Source organism: Phalacrocorax aristotelis, chromosome 1 (genome assembly GCF_949628215.1).
Source record: "Phalacrocorax aristotelis chromosome 1, bGulAri2.1, whole genome shotgun sequence".
Lineage (NCBI taxonomy): Eukaryota > Metazoa > Chordata > Aves > Suliformes > Phalacrocoracidae > Phalacrocorax > Phalacrocorax aristotelis.
In genome coordinates, this window is record NC_134276.1 from 217,479,890 (window position 1) to 217,497,358 (window position 17,469).

A 17,469-nucleotide genomic window follows, 5' to 3' on the forward strand; every position below is an offset into this window, starting at 1 on the left:
ATGATGGGAAGGGTACTGGGCGAGATACAATTAGTAACTTATACCTGGAGATTAAAGACCGGTTCTAACAGTGACATCATGCCATGAGATAGTTATAAATAACCACTTCCGAGGTTGTGAAAGCCTTTTAGGCAAGGAAGTTTTATATAAGGCCCACAATAACCTCTGCTAAAAGCCAGCAGGTGTCAGCAGAAAACACAGAATTAAATAATATCTTACTCAAGCACAGCGGACAAGACAGATAATCAAAATGCCAGCGCAGGAGCAGAGCAGGATTTTTCCTCTGATCCCCCCAAAGCCTTCCTCATCACGTTCCCTCTCATCTGGTTTCTGACTAATGCCAGGGAGCGAGGGGTTGTTCTGCCAGTAATACCACCAAAGAGAGGGAAAGGGTATCCCATGGAGCCTCTGTGCTGGACGTGGGACACGGGGCCAAGCCCTCTCTGAAGGGTGAGCGTTTCCACGTTCAGAGCAGCCCTTCGGCAACCCGTTGTCCAGCCGATCATCTCAGGAAGCCCCAACACGTCAGCCACCGGTGGAGCCCTGGGGACGACGGCATCGCCTTTTCTGCCTGTTAAGTCTTTTGGCTGTGATTTGGGGAAGGCTGGGGTGTCCTCAGGTCCTGTTGGTCTGTAGCACGTGGGGGATATTGGGTGGGATTCACCTCCTCCCACTTGAGCTGTGTGAAGACTGGGAATCACACCATAACAAGACTCTCATTCCTCTGTAACTGATGAAGGGCGATTCACCCCATCCTCAAATAGCTGTGTGAGACTGGAAGGCCAAATTAGGCTTTTAATGGTCCTTAAATATTATCTCCATTTCATGCTTTTCTTGCTTTCATCCTCTCGCTTAGGAAATGAGTCAAAGTCAAGAGACTTTCAAACCAACTGAAATAATCCGTTGGCGTGAATCTACCAAACCAACTTTCATCCTGTTTAAATTTATGTGCTCCCTTTCTCCACCTGTATTTTTATTACCATGTGTTTCCAATAACCAGATTTTTATGAAGCAGTAACACATTCCACCAGCCTTTACAGTGGGGCAACTTGGAAGTTACTGTATTTACCCAAATTGGAAGCAGAGTGGGAAAAATTAAGAAATAGGATGGATATCCCAGGTAATCAGAATAACCCAGATAATTTTTCTTTTGCAAAGCTGCTGCCCCTGTCTTGTACAAGCTGTTGCAGCCGCCTCAGCTCTATATGCCTTCCCCACCAGGTCCAACTCCTCTATCCAGCTTTTCTCACTTTTCTGCCTCCCAATTCTTCACGTCTGCCGACATACGCTGCTCTTCTTGCGTCGAAAGGACATATCACATGAAAATCTCACCGAGCTAAGTCAGTATGTGACCAAACTGACAATGTTGTGCGATTTACCACCCAGACCTATGAGACAAGCGTGTCACCCAAAGTCTCCCTGTCCAATGGGACCATCTTTACCTGAGGTAGTGCATTCTGGATACACTGATTTAGCACGAAATTCACACAACCCTATTCATTTACCACACTACAGAACAGACATGTGAAGTTACATCTGTGCAGCATGCAAGCAGACCCAAAATCTCTTGAAGTTTTAACTATTGACTGTAATGCATACATTACTTTGTGTAATCAATTAACTTAGATATCAGAACAACTTGGAAAACAATGGTACACGGGGCAGAGAGCTTGCGAGTCATCCCTCTCCCCACCATATTCACGCCTCCCATGGCGCGACCAACACGGCCGCCCTTGGCGCTCGCCTCACGCGCCGCTTCCCGCCAAAACACGACGCCCGCCACCGGCCGCGGCGCGAGCGCCCCCGCTGTCTCCATAGCAACAGGCCCCGCCTCCTCCTCCCCCCTCCCCTCCCCGCGCGGCGCAGTTGGTGACGCGGCGGTGGCGGCGCTCGCGCAGGCGCAGTTGGTGCGACCGTTGGGGCGCGAAGGGTTCCTCTGGCGTGTGTGAGGGGAGCGCTGCGCCGGCCGTGCCCCCGCACCCCCGGCTGCGAAAAGGGGGTGCTCCCGCCTTCCCTGAGGGAATTGCCTGTCCCCTCACGTCTCCTGGCCCTCAGCCTACGGTAGGTACTGTGACTGCTTCTCGGCACCGCCTGGCTCCTCGGGCCTGCGCTGAGGGGAGGCTGCCTAGAGCCGGGCAGTGCCGTGGAGGCGTAGGGCCACCCGTGTATGACAGGGCTGTGGGCCAGTGGAGCTGTGGGGCCGCCTCTGTGTGGTGGGTCAGGGCGGCAGGAGATGTGGGCCCGTCTCCGTGTGACGGGGGTCGGGATGGGGGGACAGATGTCGGGTCTCTTTTTTTGTGACGGGTGCGGGCAGTGCGAGCTGTGGGGCTGCCTGTGTGTAACGGTGAGGTCTGAGTGGGGGGAGCTGTAGCGACTCCACCGGGGTGGCATGGGGAGATGTGGCGGCTGCCTCCGTGTGACACAGTGGGGTCTGGGCAGAGGGAGCTCTGAGGGTCCCTGCGTGGACCTGTGGGGTTGTGACCAAAGTGAGACCTCGGTGGAGGGTGCAGTGGGGCCTTGGGCAAGGAGAGCAGGAGCAGGGCCTGTGTGTGACAGAGGGGCATGCGTGTGGGAAGCTGGGGGGTTTGGGGCAAGAGGAGGCATGGGGGACCCCTGTGTGTGGCACTGGGATTAGTGCCTTTTGAGTTATCGAGGTGAGGCCTTCCTTCAGTACTGTGCTGTAGCAGATGAGGGCAGGGGCTGTGGGAGGACATATTTCAGTCTAGAGGTGAAAACCACACACCCAACCCTCCTAAACGAGTAGAATGGGACCTAATCTCACTTTTACTTCAGTGCCCTAACAGTGTAGCTTCTGGAGGAGGATGTGGTTCAGGGAGAGAGCTGGGAGTGTGAGGGTAGTATATCTCTTTAGGGCTGCTATGTTTGTCAGTGTAGGAAGGGAAGCGTTGGGGCTCAAACTGGATGAAAAACCTGTCAAAAAATAAAAAACAACACACACACAAAAAAAGCCAAGGCAATGTGTTCTTGTATAATTCTTCCAGTAATCCTCGTGTTAACTATTTCACAATTGAATCTAGCGAAGAGTTATGTGACAAGTTTTTAAGCAAGTGGCAGGAAGGAACAGTAGCATGTTTTGGTGATGGGACTAGCAGGAAAGTCAGCGGGCTTGTTTCTTTCACATAAGGTGTTACTGGGCATAAAGGAAGGAAGGTGCACAGAGAGCATTCAGATGTATTGAACCCACAGGATGTGCCTTTACAGTCTGAAAATACTGTGTTACCTACTGAAATGAGTGGCAATTTTCAATAAAAAATGGCAGATCTGTGCAAGGCCTTTCCTTTCCTCTGGCTTCCTTTGCCTGGAGGAGACTGGAGCTTTGCCTCTCGCTTCTGAAGGATGTTAGTTTTCAAAAACGAGGTTGGAATCTGCCTCTGTCCTCTCATTTGCACCTCACTGGAGAAAATGGACACTGTTCCTCAGTAATGAGGTGGCAGTGCTGATGGTAGAGTTAATCAGAGAAATATTGCCTGTTTTTACTGGTAAAAAGAATTGGTGGGGTTTTTTTGATATACTAAACGTGGCTTTGGCTGAACATAAACTCCATTTATAGTTTGTTTTGGATTACTGCTTTTTTTTCTTTAATCTTATGCTGACTGAGAATCTTACTGTATAAAAGTTGACAGATTTTGTCATTTCTCTATGTTTGGTGTTACAGATAATGACACCAGAACAGAGCCCAGCGGCTTCCCTCATCGACAGGACCATCAAAATGAGGAAAGAGACCGAAGCCCGGAAAGTGGTCTTGGCCTGGGGACTCCTCAACGTGTCTGTTGCAGGCATGATATATACCGAAATGTACGTTAATTGCTACACCTGATTCAAACAAGCAAAACATCTAACTTTGTCTGTCCCTAAATATTTCCCTGGACCGAACAGTTGCCAAATGTTAACTTCTTGTTTTTCTTTTCAGGACTGGAAAACTCATAAGCTCATATTACAACATCACATACTGGCCGCTCTGGTATATTGGTGAGTCACTGCAGCATTTCAGTGAATTTTCAGGATTCTTTTCTTTTTTTCACTTGTCAGTTTTAAAGCTGGAGAGGTAGTTTTTAAACAAGCTTTTTTTTTTTTTTTTTTTTTTTTTTGCCTTGGGGTTTTTTGTTTGTTTTAAATTTAAACCAAAACTTTGTTTTGCTTTCTGTTGTCTCCCCTGAAAATTCAAATGTCATCTGGTTTAGCAACAGTTAAGGAGTGTTAGCAGCTTCCTTAGGTATATCATTAAATCCCAGAATCCCAGACTGGTGGGGATTGGCAGGGACCTCTGGAGCTCACCCCGTCCCACCCCCTGCTGGAGCAGGCACACCCAGAGCAGGGGCACAGGCCGCGTCCAGGCGGGGGTGAATGTCTCCAGGGAAGGGACCCCACAGCCTCTCTGGGCAGCCTGTGCCCCTGCTCTGGCACCCGCACAGGGAAGGGGTTTGTCCTCATGTTCAGGTGGAACTTCCCGTGTTCCAGCTTGTGCCCGTTGCCCCTTGGCCTGGCGTTGGGCACCACTGAAAAGAGTCCAGCCCCATCCTCCTGACACCCACCCTTCAGATATTTATAAGCATTGCTGAGATCCCCCCTCAGGCTTCTCTTCTCCAGGCTGAACAAGCCCAGGTCTCTCAGCCTTTCCTCACAAGGGAGATGCTCCAGCCCCTGATCACCTTGGCAGCTCTGCGCTGGCCTTGCCCCAGCAGTTTCCTGCCCTTCTTGAACTGGGGGGCCCAGAATTGGACGCAGCCCTGCAGATGCGGTCCCAGAATGAGTATCCAGAAAACCACACCAGAACCTGCTCTTTGTGTTTTAACCCTTCCTGGAGAGTTCTAAACATTCAATGTGGGCAACATCACCAAATTATCTGTAATCTGATACTTTCTGTGTTCACTGTATCTATATCATGATCTGTTTCGGAGGGAAAACAAGCTTCTCTGGGCTAAATGCCAGAAGTCTCACAGATTTTGGGAGATGCAGCTTGGAAATCACAGCTGTGGGTCACCTGCAGCGTGACTAATGGAATTGCAAAATTGTGTTTATTTTTATGGTAGTTTTCTTGACTGAGTTCACGTCCAAACTTCATGGCAAGTGTTTATTTTAACCTGTTATATCGGAACTTCTTTCCCATAATTCTTTAATATACCACCTCCCCCAGCTGGTTTTGATAAAAGACTGAATTCCAGGGCGTGCTGCTCTGTCTCATGATCTTTAAGCACTTCTGAGCTGTCCTCCCTGCCATCTATATAACTGTTGCTCCGTGGCCAGTCATTACCAAATATTTAACCGTCTTCACAAACAGAAAATGAAATCCCCCTTCACGACTGATTTTGTACAACTTCCGCTTTCGGCAGTTGAATCTCATTCTGTCTTTGTCAGCAAGGCTGCGAAGCTCTGACATTCAGATCTCCTGGGTTTTATTCTCCCAAGTAACTGAAAATCATAGAATCAGAGAATGGTTTGGGTGGGAAGGGACCTTTAGAGGCCATCTAGTCCAACCCCCTGCCCTGAGCAGGGACATCTTCAACTAGATCGGGTTGCTCAGAGCCCCGTCCAGCCTGGCCTTGGGTGTTCCCAGGGATGGGGCATCTCCCACGTCTCTGGGCAACCTGGGCCAGTGACTCTCCACCTTTTCCTCTCTCAGTGACTCTCTCAGCCTTTCCTCACAAGGGAGATGCTCCAGGCCCCTGATCACCTTGGTAGCTCTGCACCGGACTCTCTCTAGCAGTTCCCTGTCCTTCTTGACCGGGGGGGCCCAGAACTGGACGCAGCCCTGCAGGTGTGGCCTCACTGGGGCAGAGCAGAGGGGGAGGAGAACCTCCTCGCCCTGCTGGCCACACTCCTTTTCATGTGCCCCCGGACACCATTGGCCTTCTTGGCCCCAAGGGCCCGGTGCTGGCTCAGGGTCACCTCGCTGCCCTCCAGCACCCCCAGGACCCTCTCAACAGAGCCGCTCTCCAGCAGGTCCCCCCCAGCCTGTGCTGGTGTGGGGGGTTGTTCCTCCCCATGGGCAGGACCTTACACTTGCTTTTGTTGAATTCCCTGAGGTTCCCCTGGGCCCAGCTCTCCAGCCTGTCCAGGTCTCTCTGGGTGGCAGCACAGCCTTCTGGTGCATCAGCCACTCCTCTCAGCTTGGTATCATCATCAAATTTGCCAAGGGTATGCTTTGTGCCATCATCCAGGTCATTGATGAATATGTTGACCAGGACTGGACCCATTGCAGATCCCTTGGGAACACCGCTAGTTACGGGCCTCCAACCAGACTCTGTCCTGTTGATCACAGCCCTCTGAGCTTTCTTGTTGAGCCAGAGGGCATGAAGAACTTGTATGGTGCCTTAAATCTGCTTAACGTGTGGAGTAAGGCTTTGGAGAACACCGCAGGTTTTAGTACTGTATTGTACGGTGGGTGTGGATGGTGTTTCACTGTAATTAAAGTTTGTTTCAGATGAGTCTAAGCTAGCTGTATCAAATAGAGGATGAAAAGTAGCAAGAGGGAGAGACAAATCACGAATTACATGATTTGATGGAAGGTGATGTTTAAAGAAGACTGAAACTTCAGTGCAGTAGTTGATGTCCTTTTTGGAAGATAACCATCCATTTTTAAGAATTACATTTAACATATAAATTAACATAGTAAGGAAAATTGTCTCCCAATGGTTCTTGCATGAAAAAATCTTAGATATGTACCCAAGTTGGTACTTACTGACAGCACTGATAATTACCTGGTTTTGCAGATAATATACACTTATTATTCCTTGTGCTCAAGCTATTGTAAAAACTTCTGTGTTTCTTCTAGAACTTGCACTAGCGTCTCTCTTCAGCCTGAATGCCTTATTTGATTTCTGGAGGTACTTCAAATACACAGTGGCACCGATGAGCTTGGTTGTGAGTCCTGGCCAGCAGACCCTGCTGGGTTTGCAGAACGCAGGTGGGTGTAACAAATAACCCTGGCAATCTTTTTTATTCTTTTTCTTTTCATTTCAAGACGCTCTTTCTCAATGACAGAATTCTTTAGTGAAGCAAGTTCTGAATTACTTCATCTGACGTGAGCGGTAAACTAAATTACCTGCAGCGTATTAAAATTCATGACCTTGGGCGGCAGTTTGAATGTTTGTGGGAAGAACTGGAGGGGAAACAAACACATGGGGTGAAAAAGAACAGGATGATAGCGGCTGCTGAGGACAGTGAGAGACTTGAACATTGTAAGGTTGAACGAGGAATTTGTAACCTATACGTGGGACTAGGAGTGAGGCAGAGAGTGCAGGTTTATATTTACTTTTGCTTTCCTACTAACGACACGTCAGGTAACAAGAACCAAATTAGAGGGTCAGACAGACCTTCGTGTGAAGTCTGACAATGAGAGCCCAGGGAGCGGTCACTCAGAAAGCTCTTGAACATCAAAGGAAAGTTTTAAAACACAACAGAACCTGATGAGGTAAATAAACCAAAAGCAAAATGGTAGCACAGTAGTAGTATGTGCTGCTAGTCTGCCCCTAGGAAACGGGAAGCAGGCAGGAGTAATGCTGTATCGCCTAAATTCAAGGATCTCGTATGTGTGTTTGCTCAGATAAATTAAGACATCCAGTATGGTAAAGAAGCATAAAGTGGAGAGGTAGACTAGCTGATGAAATGCATTAAAGAAGCCCTCAGGGTTATGCAAGGTGCCTGGTAACATTTAACTGAAATCTGAAGCTGTAGGATTTGTACTGAGTTGTGCTCAGGTGTCTCAGTCTTCGTTCCACCCCCCCACCCCCCCGTCAGTGTATTGACTGCCGAGTTCTGTAGGGGCTGGGTTTTCCTAGTGTCCCTTCTAGCATCTTAAAATTGCCTTAACATAGCATTGTGTATGCATTTTGTTGTGCGTTTAAAGGGGGGAGGAGAGTTTGGGGCTGATGCATCCACAATGCTAATTCTGTTTTTCCTTATTGCAGCGGTACAAACAACTCCACCACGTGAGCTGGCAGCAAAGAAAGCGCCGTCTTTGACACCTTCTCCTCCAATCCAGGGTCAAAGCGTGCTGAGTTACAGCCCATCACGCTCCCCCAGTGCCAGTCCAAAGTTTACTACCAGTTGTATCACAGGGTACAGCCCTCAGCTACAGGCTCTGTCAAGCAACAGCGCTTCTTATGGCAGTGCTGTAACCTATTCGCCGAGCAGCGGCTACAATAAGGTAATGACCAAGGCGGCTCCCAAGGGTACAGTCTGGTCCTTGTCTTGTTCTGTGCGCCATCGAAGGCGAGCAGCAGCCAACGGAGGGTTGTGTACATGTGAGTTTGCTCCTTTTGCAAAGCAAATGCAAATTTGTCGTGTCGGGATTTGTCCTTTTTCCCTTGTGTCACTTTGTTTTAGTTTGTTTCAGACAAAAGCAAAAATAAGAAACCAAAATGCAACTATGAAGAATTAAAAAAACCAACCTGAACCCTGAACAAGAGTCTTTTATATTCATGTCATTTACAAATCAAGGTGGAATTCTGTCTTCCTCATATGACACAACCATTTGTTTTTATCCGCCCAAGGTTTCCAGCTTCAGCCCCTCTCCCAGTGGATCAACATACCCCACCAGTATTGGGCCAGTGGAAAGCGGCGGGCTGAGGTCTCGTTACCGCTCTTCGCCCATTCCATATAATTCTCCTACTGGGAAGGAAGACTATATGACAGACCTCAAGTCACTGGACACCTTCCTTCGAACCGAAGAAGAGAAACAGCACAGAGTTCAGCTGGGTAAGTAAACAGATTTGATCCGAAAAGCTTGCTAAGAAGGTCATGTTGGTTTTACTCAAGAGTTCTTTTGCCAACGAGAAAAGCTGCAAAGGATTCCAGCCTACTCGTACTGGTAAACAGACCAAACTCATTTACGGTCATCGCCATGCTAAAGGCGGCTGCTGAACACTTTAGTCCTCTGCTGAGTCATTAGGACGTGTGAAGACCATCGTTTGTACACATCCCCGTGGCTTAGGAGCTGCAGGAAATTTTCCTCCAAAGTATTCCTTTGGGTGGGATATTTGCTGCTGTTGCGGCGTAGGGAAATGTGTGCTGACAGATTGTCTCCGTAGCATTTGTGGGCCGTAGTGGACTGTGATAAGATATGGGGCTTTATCACCTTGGTGAGAGGGGTGTCTTGTGGAGAAGGCGTTTTGGATAAAGGGGGTCAATTACCTGCAGGCGGCTTTTGTCCTGGGTAAGGACGATCAAGATAAGGGTGAAATCGGTGTTTACGCAGCCCGACTTCGGTGGATGTATTCATGGCAGTTCGTATCTCTTCTCAAAGCCTGAATACGCTGACATATCGCCTGTACTGTTGCTTCCAGAATTACTTGGCAATAATTGTATACGACATGAATCGTTTCAGGAAGTTCAGATTCCAGCTCTCCTTCCAGCAGCCCAACTTTCTGGAACTACAGCCGTTCCATGGCAGACTACGCACAGATGCTGAGGAAGTTCCAGTATCAGCTGGCTTGCAGGTCCCAGGCTCCATCAGCACACAAGGATGAAGCTGATCTGAGCTCGAAACAGGCTGCAGAAGAGGTAAATTCGGCAGCAAGGTAGTCAAGAGGGAGAAACGGACCTCTGAAATACACAGCTTCATGCAGAGGTTTGGATTTGAGCCGTACCAAAATGTTGGAGAGAGAAATCCTCTAGCATTTAACTATCTTACTACGGCTTCACTGTAAATGGACTTTTCAAATTCTGATTTTAGTTGGGAAATGATTTTGCCCTTGGAGAACGAGACGTACACTAGATAAAATACATTTGTGACATAAAAATTGAGTTGAAACTGATCTGTATTTAGCCCAGTAGAACAGCTGAAGGATATAAAGCACTGCCTTTACACTTGTGTCTGAAAGAAGTCTGATGCGAAGGAATACCATTCATGTGGCTTCAATTAAATATGATTGATTTTCTTTATTTCCTACATTAACCTGGTGAAGCTGCCCGTTCAAATACCTCTTAAATCAAGCCTACAGTTCAGTTGCATCTGAGTAGAGCAGAGAGCTTGAAACTGAATTTGGGGCTCATACAGGATGATTGTACCGTGACTAGAGAGTGGGAGGATTGTGTATGAAGCTGCTGTGGAAGTCACGTGATACAGCCAGCGGATGTATGAGAATTTGGGGAAAAATGTGATTTGTGTTACGTGCTGTAATTGGGATCAGAAGTTGTAACCCTAAAAATTCTTGGTATTCTGGTAAGTTCTTATATGCACTTAATAAACCTTTCCATAGGTTTGGGCACGGGTGACAATGAACCGACAGCTCCTTGATCACATGGATTCCTGGACCGCAAAGTTCAGAAACGTAAGTCCCGTCTCTGAGACCCACCTGGTTTTTAAGAACACGTGCAGCAGAGCAGAAAAGCACCTCCATGTCCCCTGCGTGACAGAGGAGGAGGAGGGAAGAGCTGCGGTGTCTGTTAGAGGACCGGGGTGGCCTTGCACAAGGAGATAAAAACACGGCGTGCCTTAGGAGAGGACCGCTAAGATGCAATTCCAACCTGACCTCGGTGTTTTTGTATTCTGAAAACTTCACAGTTGTAAAGTTCATCCGCCCTCGAGTGGGCAACAAAAGCACCTTGGATATGACGAGGTTTGGTTCTCCTTGCAGTAACTCAGATTGCTAACTTGATGTTCCTGCAGTATTTCTAACTCATTCTCCTGGGCTCAAAGCCTGGAAAATTCCAACCCAAAGGTTGACTTTTTCAGGCAGTCCTGAGCAGCGTAATAAAAAGCAAAAAGGAAAAAACTTGATCTTACCAATAGGAATTGCTACAGCAGAGGAGGCTTAATTGCACACAGTGGCAAAATAATTACTAAATCTAACTTTGAATTAACCCTTCAGTCAAAGCATCTGTCAAGTGTGTAGGTGTTTTGTGGGGGTTTTTAAAAGTATTAAGATTGTGGAAAAGCAAAGATCAGTATGAGATCTGTACCAGATCCCTGAGCATCTGTTCCTAAACCCAGGGCTGGCTTGCTTCGCTTCCCACACCCTGTCATGTACAAATCCCTCATGTAGAGTTTATCAGCTCCCTGATTTCCTGGAGCAAATGCAAGAGGGAGCAGACACATCGAAGTATAAATTATCTGTATGGGTGGAGGGCTGTGCCTCATAATACCCCTTTCCTCATTGATCAGAAAAGCTTTATCTGATATTTTCTAGAGATTTGTTTGCCTGACTCCTTTACATTGTGTTTTCTAGCCTTTTAGAAGGTATTGAAGAGCCATTTAAGCTCTGCCTAACTTGCTATTCTAATTGAATTACTTTCCTCCTTGATTGGCTTCAGTGTTTCTGTTGTTAAGCTTTGTGATTGTAACAGTGATGATTACCAGGATATAAGCTAAGGGTTAGTTGGTTTCTTTAAACATTTTTATTGCTTCTGACCTTGAATTTTCACATTTTTCATTCCTAGTGGATTAACGAGACTATTCTAGTGCCGCTTGTCCAAGAGATCGAGTCTGTGAGCACTCAGCTGAGAAGAATGGGGTGTCCAGAACTGCAGATCGGAGGTAGGATGAGGCGGTGGCTGATGGAGGGGCCACTCCATCGCTGGGGCACTGGATGGGTGTTAGGTACAGCCGGTCTGTCAGGTGTTACTGTTCCAGTTCCACTCTGTCTTGGTGTGGCCTTTGTTCCGGCTCATGCATTTCACTGAGCTGGAAAGGTTCCTCACAAGACTCCTGGAAATATTGATGATGTCACACTGATGCCTGTCTCATGTAAAATTCATAATCCTTCCCCCCCGCCCTTTTTTTTTTTCTTCTTCCCTAAACTTACTGCTGGGGAATTACAGGCTCAAATTATCATTGATTATTGCATATTAAGCTGTCACAAAACATTTCAAGGGTAGGTGTGCAGTAAACTGTCTCACTGTAAACTCCCAATGTCTCCAGTCCTATGTGCTTTTCCAAATTCTTCCTTAAAATCAGCTGCTTTCTGAAAGAATTATTTTTTAAAAAACTCTGATGAACTGGAGTTCTTTTTTTGGTGTCATCATACAATCCTGAAGGAACTGTTTCACGTTGCTTCAAATTTATGTCCCCTAAAGAAGCAGATCTGATGTGCTGCATTTAAACTTAAACCCACCTTTTGTGGGCTCTTTGTTGTAGCGTCTCCTCAAGAGCTGCATCCATTGTGATGCCTTGGAAAAACTGATTGATGCTGGCCTTGTCCCCACCTCGTTACTCTCCTCCTCTTCAGGGTGGATGTTGGTCCCTTGTAGCTTTTATATTCCGTGATGTAAAGCAGACAGCTGCTACTTGGCTGGAATCAAAAAGTGTTTGCGGTAGTGTCGCACGTTAAACGTTTCAAGGACTTTAAATGGTGCAGCAAAAAGGAGAGCCTGATGAGGGAGGCCGTTGGGAGTCCTGCTGTGGTCATGGCTGACCTGGGCTGGCTCTCCTTGTCTTGCAGAAGCCAGCATCAGCAGTCTGAAGCAGGCAGCGCTCGTTAAAGCTCCGCTTATTCCGACCCTGAACGCTATAGTGCAGTATTTGGATCTTACACCGAACCAGGAGTATTTGGTCGAAAGGATCAAAGGTACGCGGCATCATCTTCTGGGCTTCAGAATGCTTCTGCATTTCATGAGTTGAATTTTTCCTCTTTGGTACACCAGAAAATGTACAAAGCCCCTGAAATTAGCATAAAACACCGCTTCCATATATTTTCAACCCCCAGTAACTGAATAAATGTTGTTGCTTTCAGAGCTGTCTCAGGGAGGATGCATGAGTTCCTTCCGATGGAACAGAGGAGGGGATTTCAAAGGCCGCAAGTGGGACACCGACTTGCCCACCGACTCCTCTGTAAGTTTTCGAAGACGTCTTGCTGTGACGGCTTAAAGCGGGTTGCCTTTCAGCACGGGCCTCAGAAGGGACACCCAGTGCGGCTTTTGAGGAACGTGGTAAAATCCTCTTTGCTGTATTTTTAAAAAAGCCAAATGTCTGCCTTAACCTAACGATTTCAGACGCAAGGAAACCCTTTCTCCTTGTTCTCATTTTCCTTTGCTATAATGGACAGAGGGGAGCAAATGCAGAGGGAGCAGCAGGGCTGCCGTTTGGTTCAGTAATATTTTGTGCGAAATCTGACGGTGTTGCATGTCCTACGAGAGAGGAGACTTGTAGCAATGCTTAGCCCGTTAATCTGAAGGGTCAGGAGGAACAGCACCTCAGTGTCAACAGTGGCTTTGAAAATTCAACGAAGATAATTAATACAATTAAAAGAGACCACAGAACAACTCAGGGAGTAGAAAACAGGCTTTACAGTGTGAGTCTTCCACTGAACTCTGTATTTGGAAGTAGAATTAGGGTGATTTACTTTTTTTACCGCCACTGGAAATAGATTTTAGTACCGGTCTGTACTGGGACCAGTGCTGCTTAATGTTTTCATCAGTGACTTAAGACAGTGGGATTGAGTGCCCCCTCAGCAAGATTGCAGATGACACCGAGCTGAGCGGTGCAGTTGACGTACCAGAAGGATGGGACCTGGACAAGCAGGAGAGGGGGGCCTTGGGAGAGCCTCATGAGGTTCAGCAAGGCCAAGTGCAAGGTCCTGCCACTAGGTTGGGGCAGCCCCAGGTATCCACACAGCCTGGGGGATGGAGGGATGGAAAGCAGCCCTGCGGAGAAGCAACTGGGGGTGCTAAGGGGTGAGAAGCTGGACATGAGCCTGCAATATGTGCTCACAGCCCAAAAGGCCAACTGTGCCCTGGGCTGCATCCCCAGCAGCGTGGGCAGCAGGGCGAGGGAGGGGGTTCTGTCCCCCTGCCCCGCTCTGTGAGACCCCCCTGCAGCGCCGCCTCCAGCTCGGGGCTCCTCAGCACGGGACAGACACGGGGCTGCTGGAGCAGGGCCAGAGGGGGCACAGAAATGCTCCGGGGGCTGGAGCCCCTCTGCTGCGAGGCCGGGCTGGGAGAGTTGGGGTTGTTCAGCCTGGGGAAGAGAAGGCTGAGGGGGGATCTCAGCAATGCCTATAAATATCTAAAGGGTGGGTGTCAGGAGGATGGGGCTGGACTCTTTTCAGTGGTGCCCAACGCCAGGCCAAGGGGCAACGGGCACAAGCTGGAACAGGGGAAGTTCCACCTGAACATGAGGACAAACCCCTTTGCTGTGCAGGTGCCAGAGCAGGGGCACAGGCTGCCCCGAGAGGCTGTGGGGTCCCTTCCCTGGAGACATTCACACCCCGCCTGGACGCGGCCCTGTGCCCCTGCTCTGGGTGTGCCTGCTCCAACAGGGGGTGGGATGGGGTGAGCTCCAGAGGTCCCTTCCAACCCCCACCAGTCTGGGATTCTGTGACTTTATTTCCAGATTCCAGAATTCTTAGTAAGACCCGTGGCCAGCTCAGGTTTTTCCAGTGCTTCCTATTTTGCCTTTTTTGAGGAGAAAAGCAAAAACTGCTAGATAGGTGTGGTGTCGGCAAAGCTGTCCCTTTGTCATTCGATTTCATCCTTCTCAGCCAAATCCTCGCAGCTAGCACAGAACCCTTCGCTAAAACAGGCAGCTCAGACCCCGTGGCCTAAATACGCTAGATAAAACCCGTGACTTTGCCGTGTTCCGCAGGATGCCGGGATAAAGCTGCTCATGCGTCAGTTGTGTTGCGTTGTGCCTGGCGCTGTTCCACTTAACCACGAAAAATAAACGTGCCTGCTTTAAGCATTAAGCTGCCTTGGGCGCCTAAACGCAGAGGGGTTAAGTCAGCGTTGCAACCGCAGACTATCAAATACTGGAATTAACGCTTGAGTTTATGCTGCTGTGTTTTTGAGGACGCTAAAGTTGAGATTTGCTTTTTCTGTGCCCAGATCATCATGCACGTGTTCTGTACTTACCTCGACTCCAGGCTGCCGCCTCACCCCAAGTATCCGGACGGCAAAACCTTCACTTCCCAACACTTCATTCAGACGCCTGACAAACCAGGTACCGGCGCTCGCGTTTAGCTGCCCTTTGCCTCACGAATCCCCTCAGCCCCCTCGAAATAATCCCCCATCGTCTTTGAAACGTTGCCTTCGCAGACACTTCAAACGAAAACGTCTTTTGCATCTACCAGAGCAGCATCAATCCGCCCCACTACGAGCTGATCTACCAGCGCCACGTCTACAACCTGCCCAAGGTACGGCGCTGTTAGCGGTCGTCTCCTGCTGCTGGGCAACCGCTGCCAGGTCTGAGTTGGGGTTATTTTTTTTAGGAACTAGCCACGTTTCTCACCTCTTTACACATAGGCTGGCTCAAAGCAGGAACTAAACATGAGCTTGGTGTTTGACTGCGATGTGCTATTTAGTCTGCTGCTAAATAAGAGCTTTAGTATCTGTTTAAGATACATAGACGCGTAGGTAGAGGCTTCCTCTTCTTTATTTTCTGAGCAATTTATTTTAAAATAACGAATCACGTAATGGCCGACGTGCGTTGTCGCCCTGTAAGGCCGGCGGGCCGGCGCTCGCCCGTAGGGATCCCGAGGGGAAGCTGCCCATCTCAAAGCAGTGAAATTCTGACAATTTTAATTGGATATCGAGCCCTGGCTGTTGCTGGATCTCTTGCTTTCCAAAAAGCTCCGGGATTTATAGTATTTTGGCGATGATAATCCAGCCAAACCCATGTTTTGGTCTTTTTCTGGGTTTTACCTAATTAAAAAAACGTGAAGTATTAAGGCGACAAACCCGACAGCCCTCCCCATGATGGTATTTCATGACATCTTTCTCTGTGGTCACCTATTTTCCCTGAAATACTGCAACAATTTATTGTTAGTGACTTGATTTCTATGGGTTTTTTTTCTCTTTTCCTGTGGATTCAGGGCAGAAACAACATGTTCCATACCTTGCTCATGTTTTTGTATATCATAAAGACAAAAGAATCCGGGATGCTTGGGTAAGTACCCGTCGTGACGCGTCATCGCGCGCGAGGTGTGAACGGCGCGCGCTGGTTCGAAACGCCTCGTCTGAAGGCACTTCAAACCGAAATCGATATTAATGGCATTAAAAACCAACTTTTGTTTGGGGGGGGGGGAACAAAAAAGCGCAGCTTTTTCATGAAATCGGGTCAATTTTAACATGGGTGAGCGATAAAAGCAACATCGAGGCTTCCCCTTCGTTCTGGAAGAGCCGCGCTCTATTCACAGCAACGTGCAACACCCACGTACGGGTTAAAACTGCCGAAGCGTGGAATCGAAGGGGTTTTGTTTAACGTTTTAAACAGGTGCTTTAATTGACTCGCGATTATTTTTTTACGATGCCTTTTGTTCTCGCAGGCGGGTGAATCTGGGTCTATCGGGAGTCAATGTCCTGTGGATTTTTGGAGAGTGACGTCTCCCGCGGGACGCCAGCTCGGAGGAACGATCCTCTGGTGGGACCACCTCAGCAGAGGCGTTACGTTGTCAGCTTAAACACGGACTTACTATGAAACGGGATAATTTTTAGGCTCTGCTTTGTGGGCAGAGGGGAAGCGTTTGTAATCCCTGCGTGGGTTTTGTGACATTTCACTGCCAAAATGCTTCTACGTATGAACACCAGGCAGGTTTTCTCTTTCCGGCTCCACACCTGAACGAATTCTGGTTAAAAAGCCATTTGCTGTTTCTGTTCCACATATCCGTTGGTGCTGTCACCACTTAAACTGAGCTTAATTGATCTTGGGACTAAACTCCAATCGTGTTTGAGGGCTTGAAGAGCCCTCCTGAGGTCGTGCACAGCCATGAGTGAGTTCTCGTGTGGAAGGATACAGTGATTTGGCCAACTTCAGGGTGTGAAAAATTCCAGAGACGCGTGAGAAGAGCCAAGTCAGAATGTTTAGACTCGGTTTTAGTTAATTTTCTTTCATGTATGAAAAAAATACCATTATTTCTTTTTAATCCCTGCTTCGTGCTGTAATTGGGCGTTCAGACCCTGCGAGGTGGGGCAGGGGGGCTGCGCTGCAGGCGTCAAGGAAAGAGAAAACCCTGTTGGACTTTCTGGTTTGGGTAAATAAGCTTTTTATTTTCTTTTAATTTTTTTTTTTTTTAACAAAACAAGAATTACGCTGCCTCGTTTTCACGGGGGCAAAACCCCCACGTGTTTTCGTATGATAATATATTTTTATACTGCAGTTTTTTTTCCTGCTGCCCTCCAGCATGTGGAATTTGTGCTGCGCTCGGGCCAGGCACACTCACTTCTTATCTCTGCAGGGGCCAAAGCTGCCATTTTTTGGTGCGAAACGACTTATTGGTGACTCTGCCTCCCCAGGGCTTTTTCCAAACGCCCGATATCAAAACAGGCTTGTTTTGCTCCCGTATTACAAGAGTTTTGTTTTATCAACCGCTCATTTTGGGGTATTTTTCCCCGCTGTGGTTCAGCATCGCTAAATCCATCGATGCGCCAAGGAGCGACATGCAAGGCTGGGCTTTGCCCCGCTTGGCTGTCGCCCCCGCGGGCTCCTTCCCGCGTGCTAAAGGCTCTTCAAGTGCGGACATTTTCATCTTTGACCAAAAACAGGTGTTTCTCGAGGAAGAGCCTGTCCCGGGGGCT

General features: G+C 48.2%; 1 protein-coding gene across 1 annotated transcript; it reads left to right on the forward strand.

The window, feature by feature from the left end:
- The first annotated feature begins 1,894 nt into the window (after window positions 1-1,894).
- Window positions 1,895-16,817, forward strand: TMEM209 (transmembrane protein 209). The gene is made up of 15 exons (XM_075081722.1): window positions 1,895-2,061; window positions 3,677-3,816; window positions 3,932-3,990; window positions 6,794-6,925; window positions 7,929-8,167; window positions 8,514-8,718; window positions 9,347-9,522; window positions 10,221-10,292; window positions 11,401-11,497; window positions 12,402-12,527; window positions 12,693-12,790; window positions 14,782-14,896; window positions 14,992-15,089; window positions 15,768-15,841; window positions 16,221-16,817. The coding sequence occupies exons 2-15, from the start codon at window positions 3,680-3,682 to the stop codon at window positions 16,273-16,275; spliced, it is 1,683 nt and encodes a 560-aa protein (XP_074937823.1). The 5' UTR covers window positions 1,895-2,061; window positions 3,677-3,679; the 3' UTR covers window positions 16,276-16,817.
- Window positions 16,818-17,469: the final 652 nt, after the last annotated feature.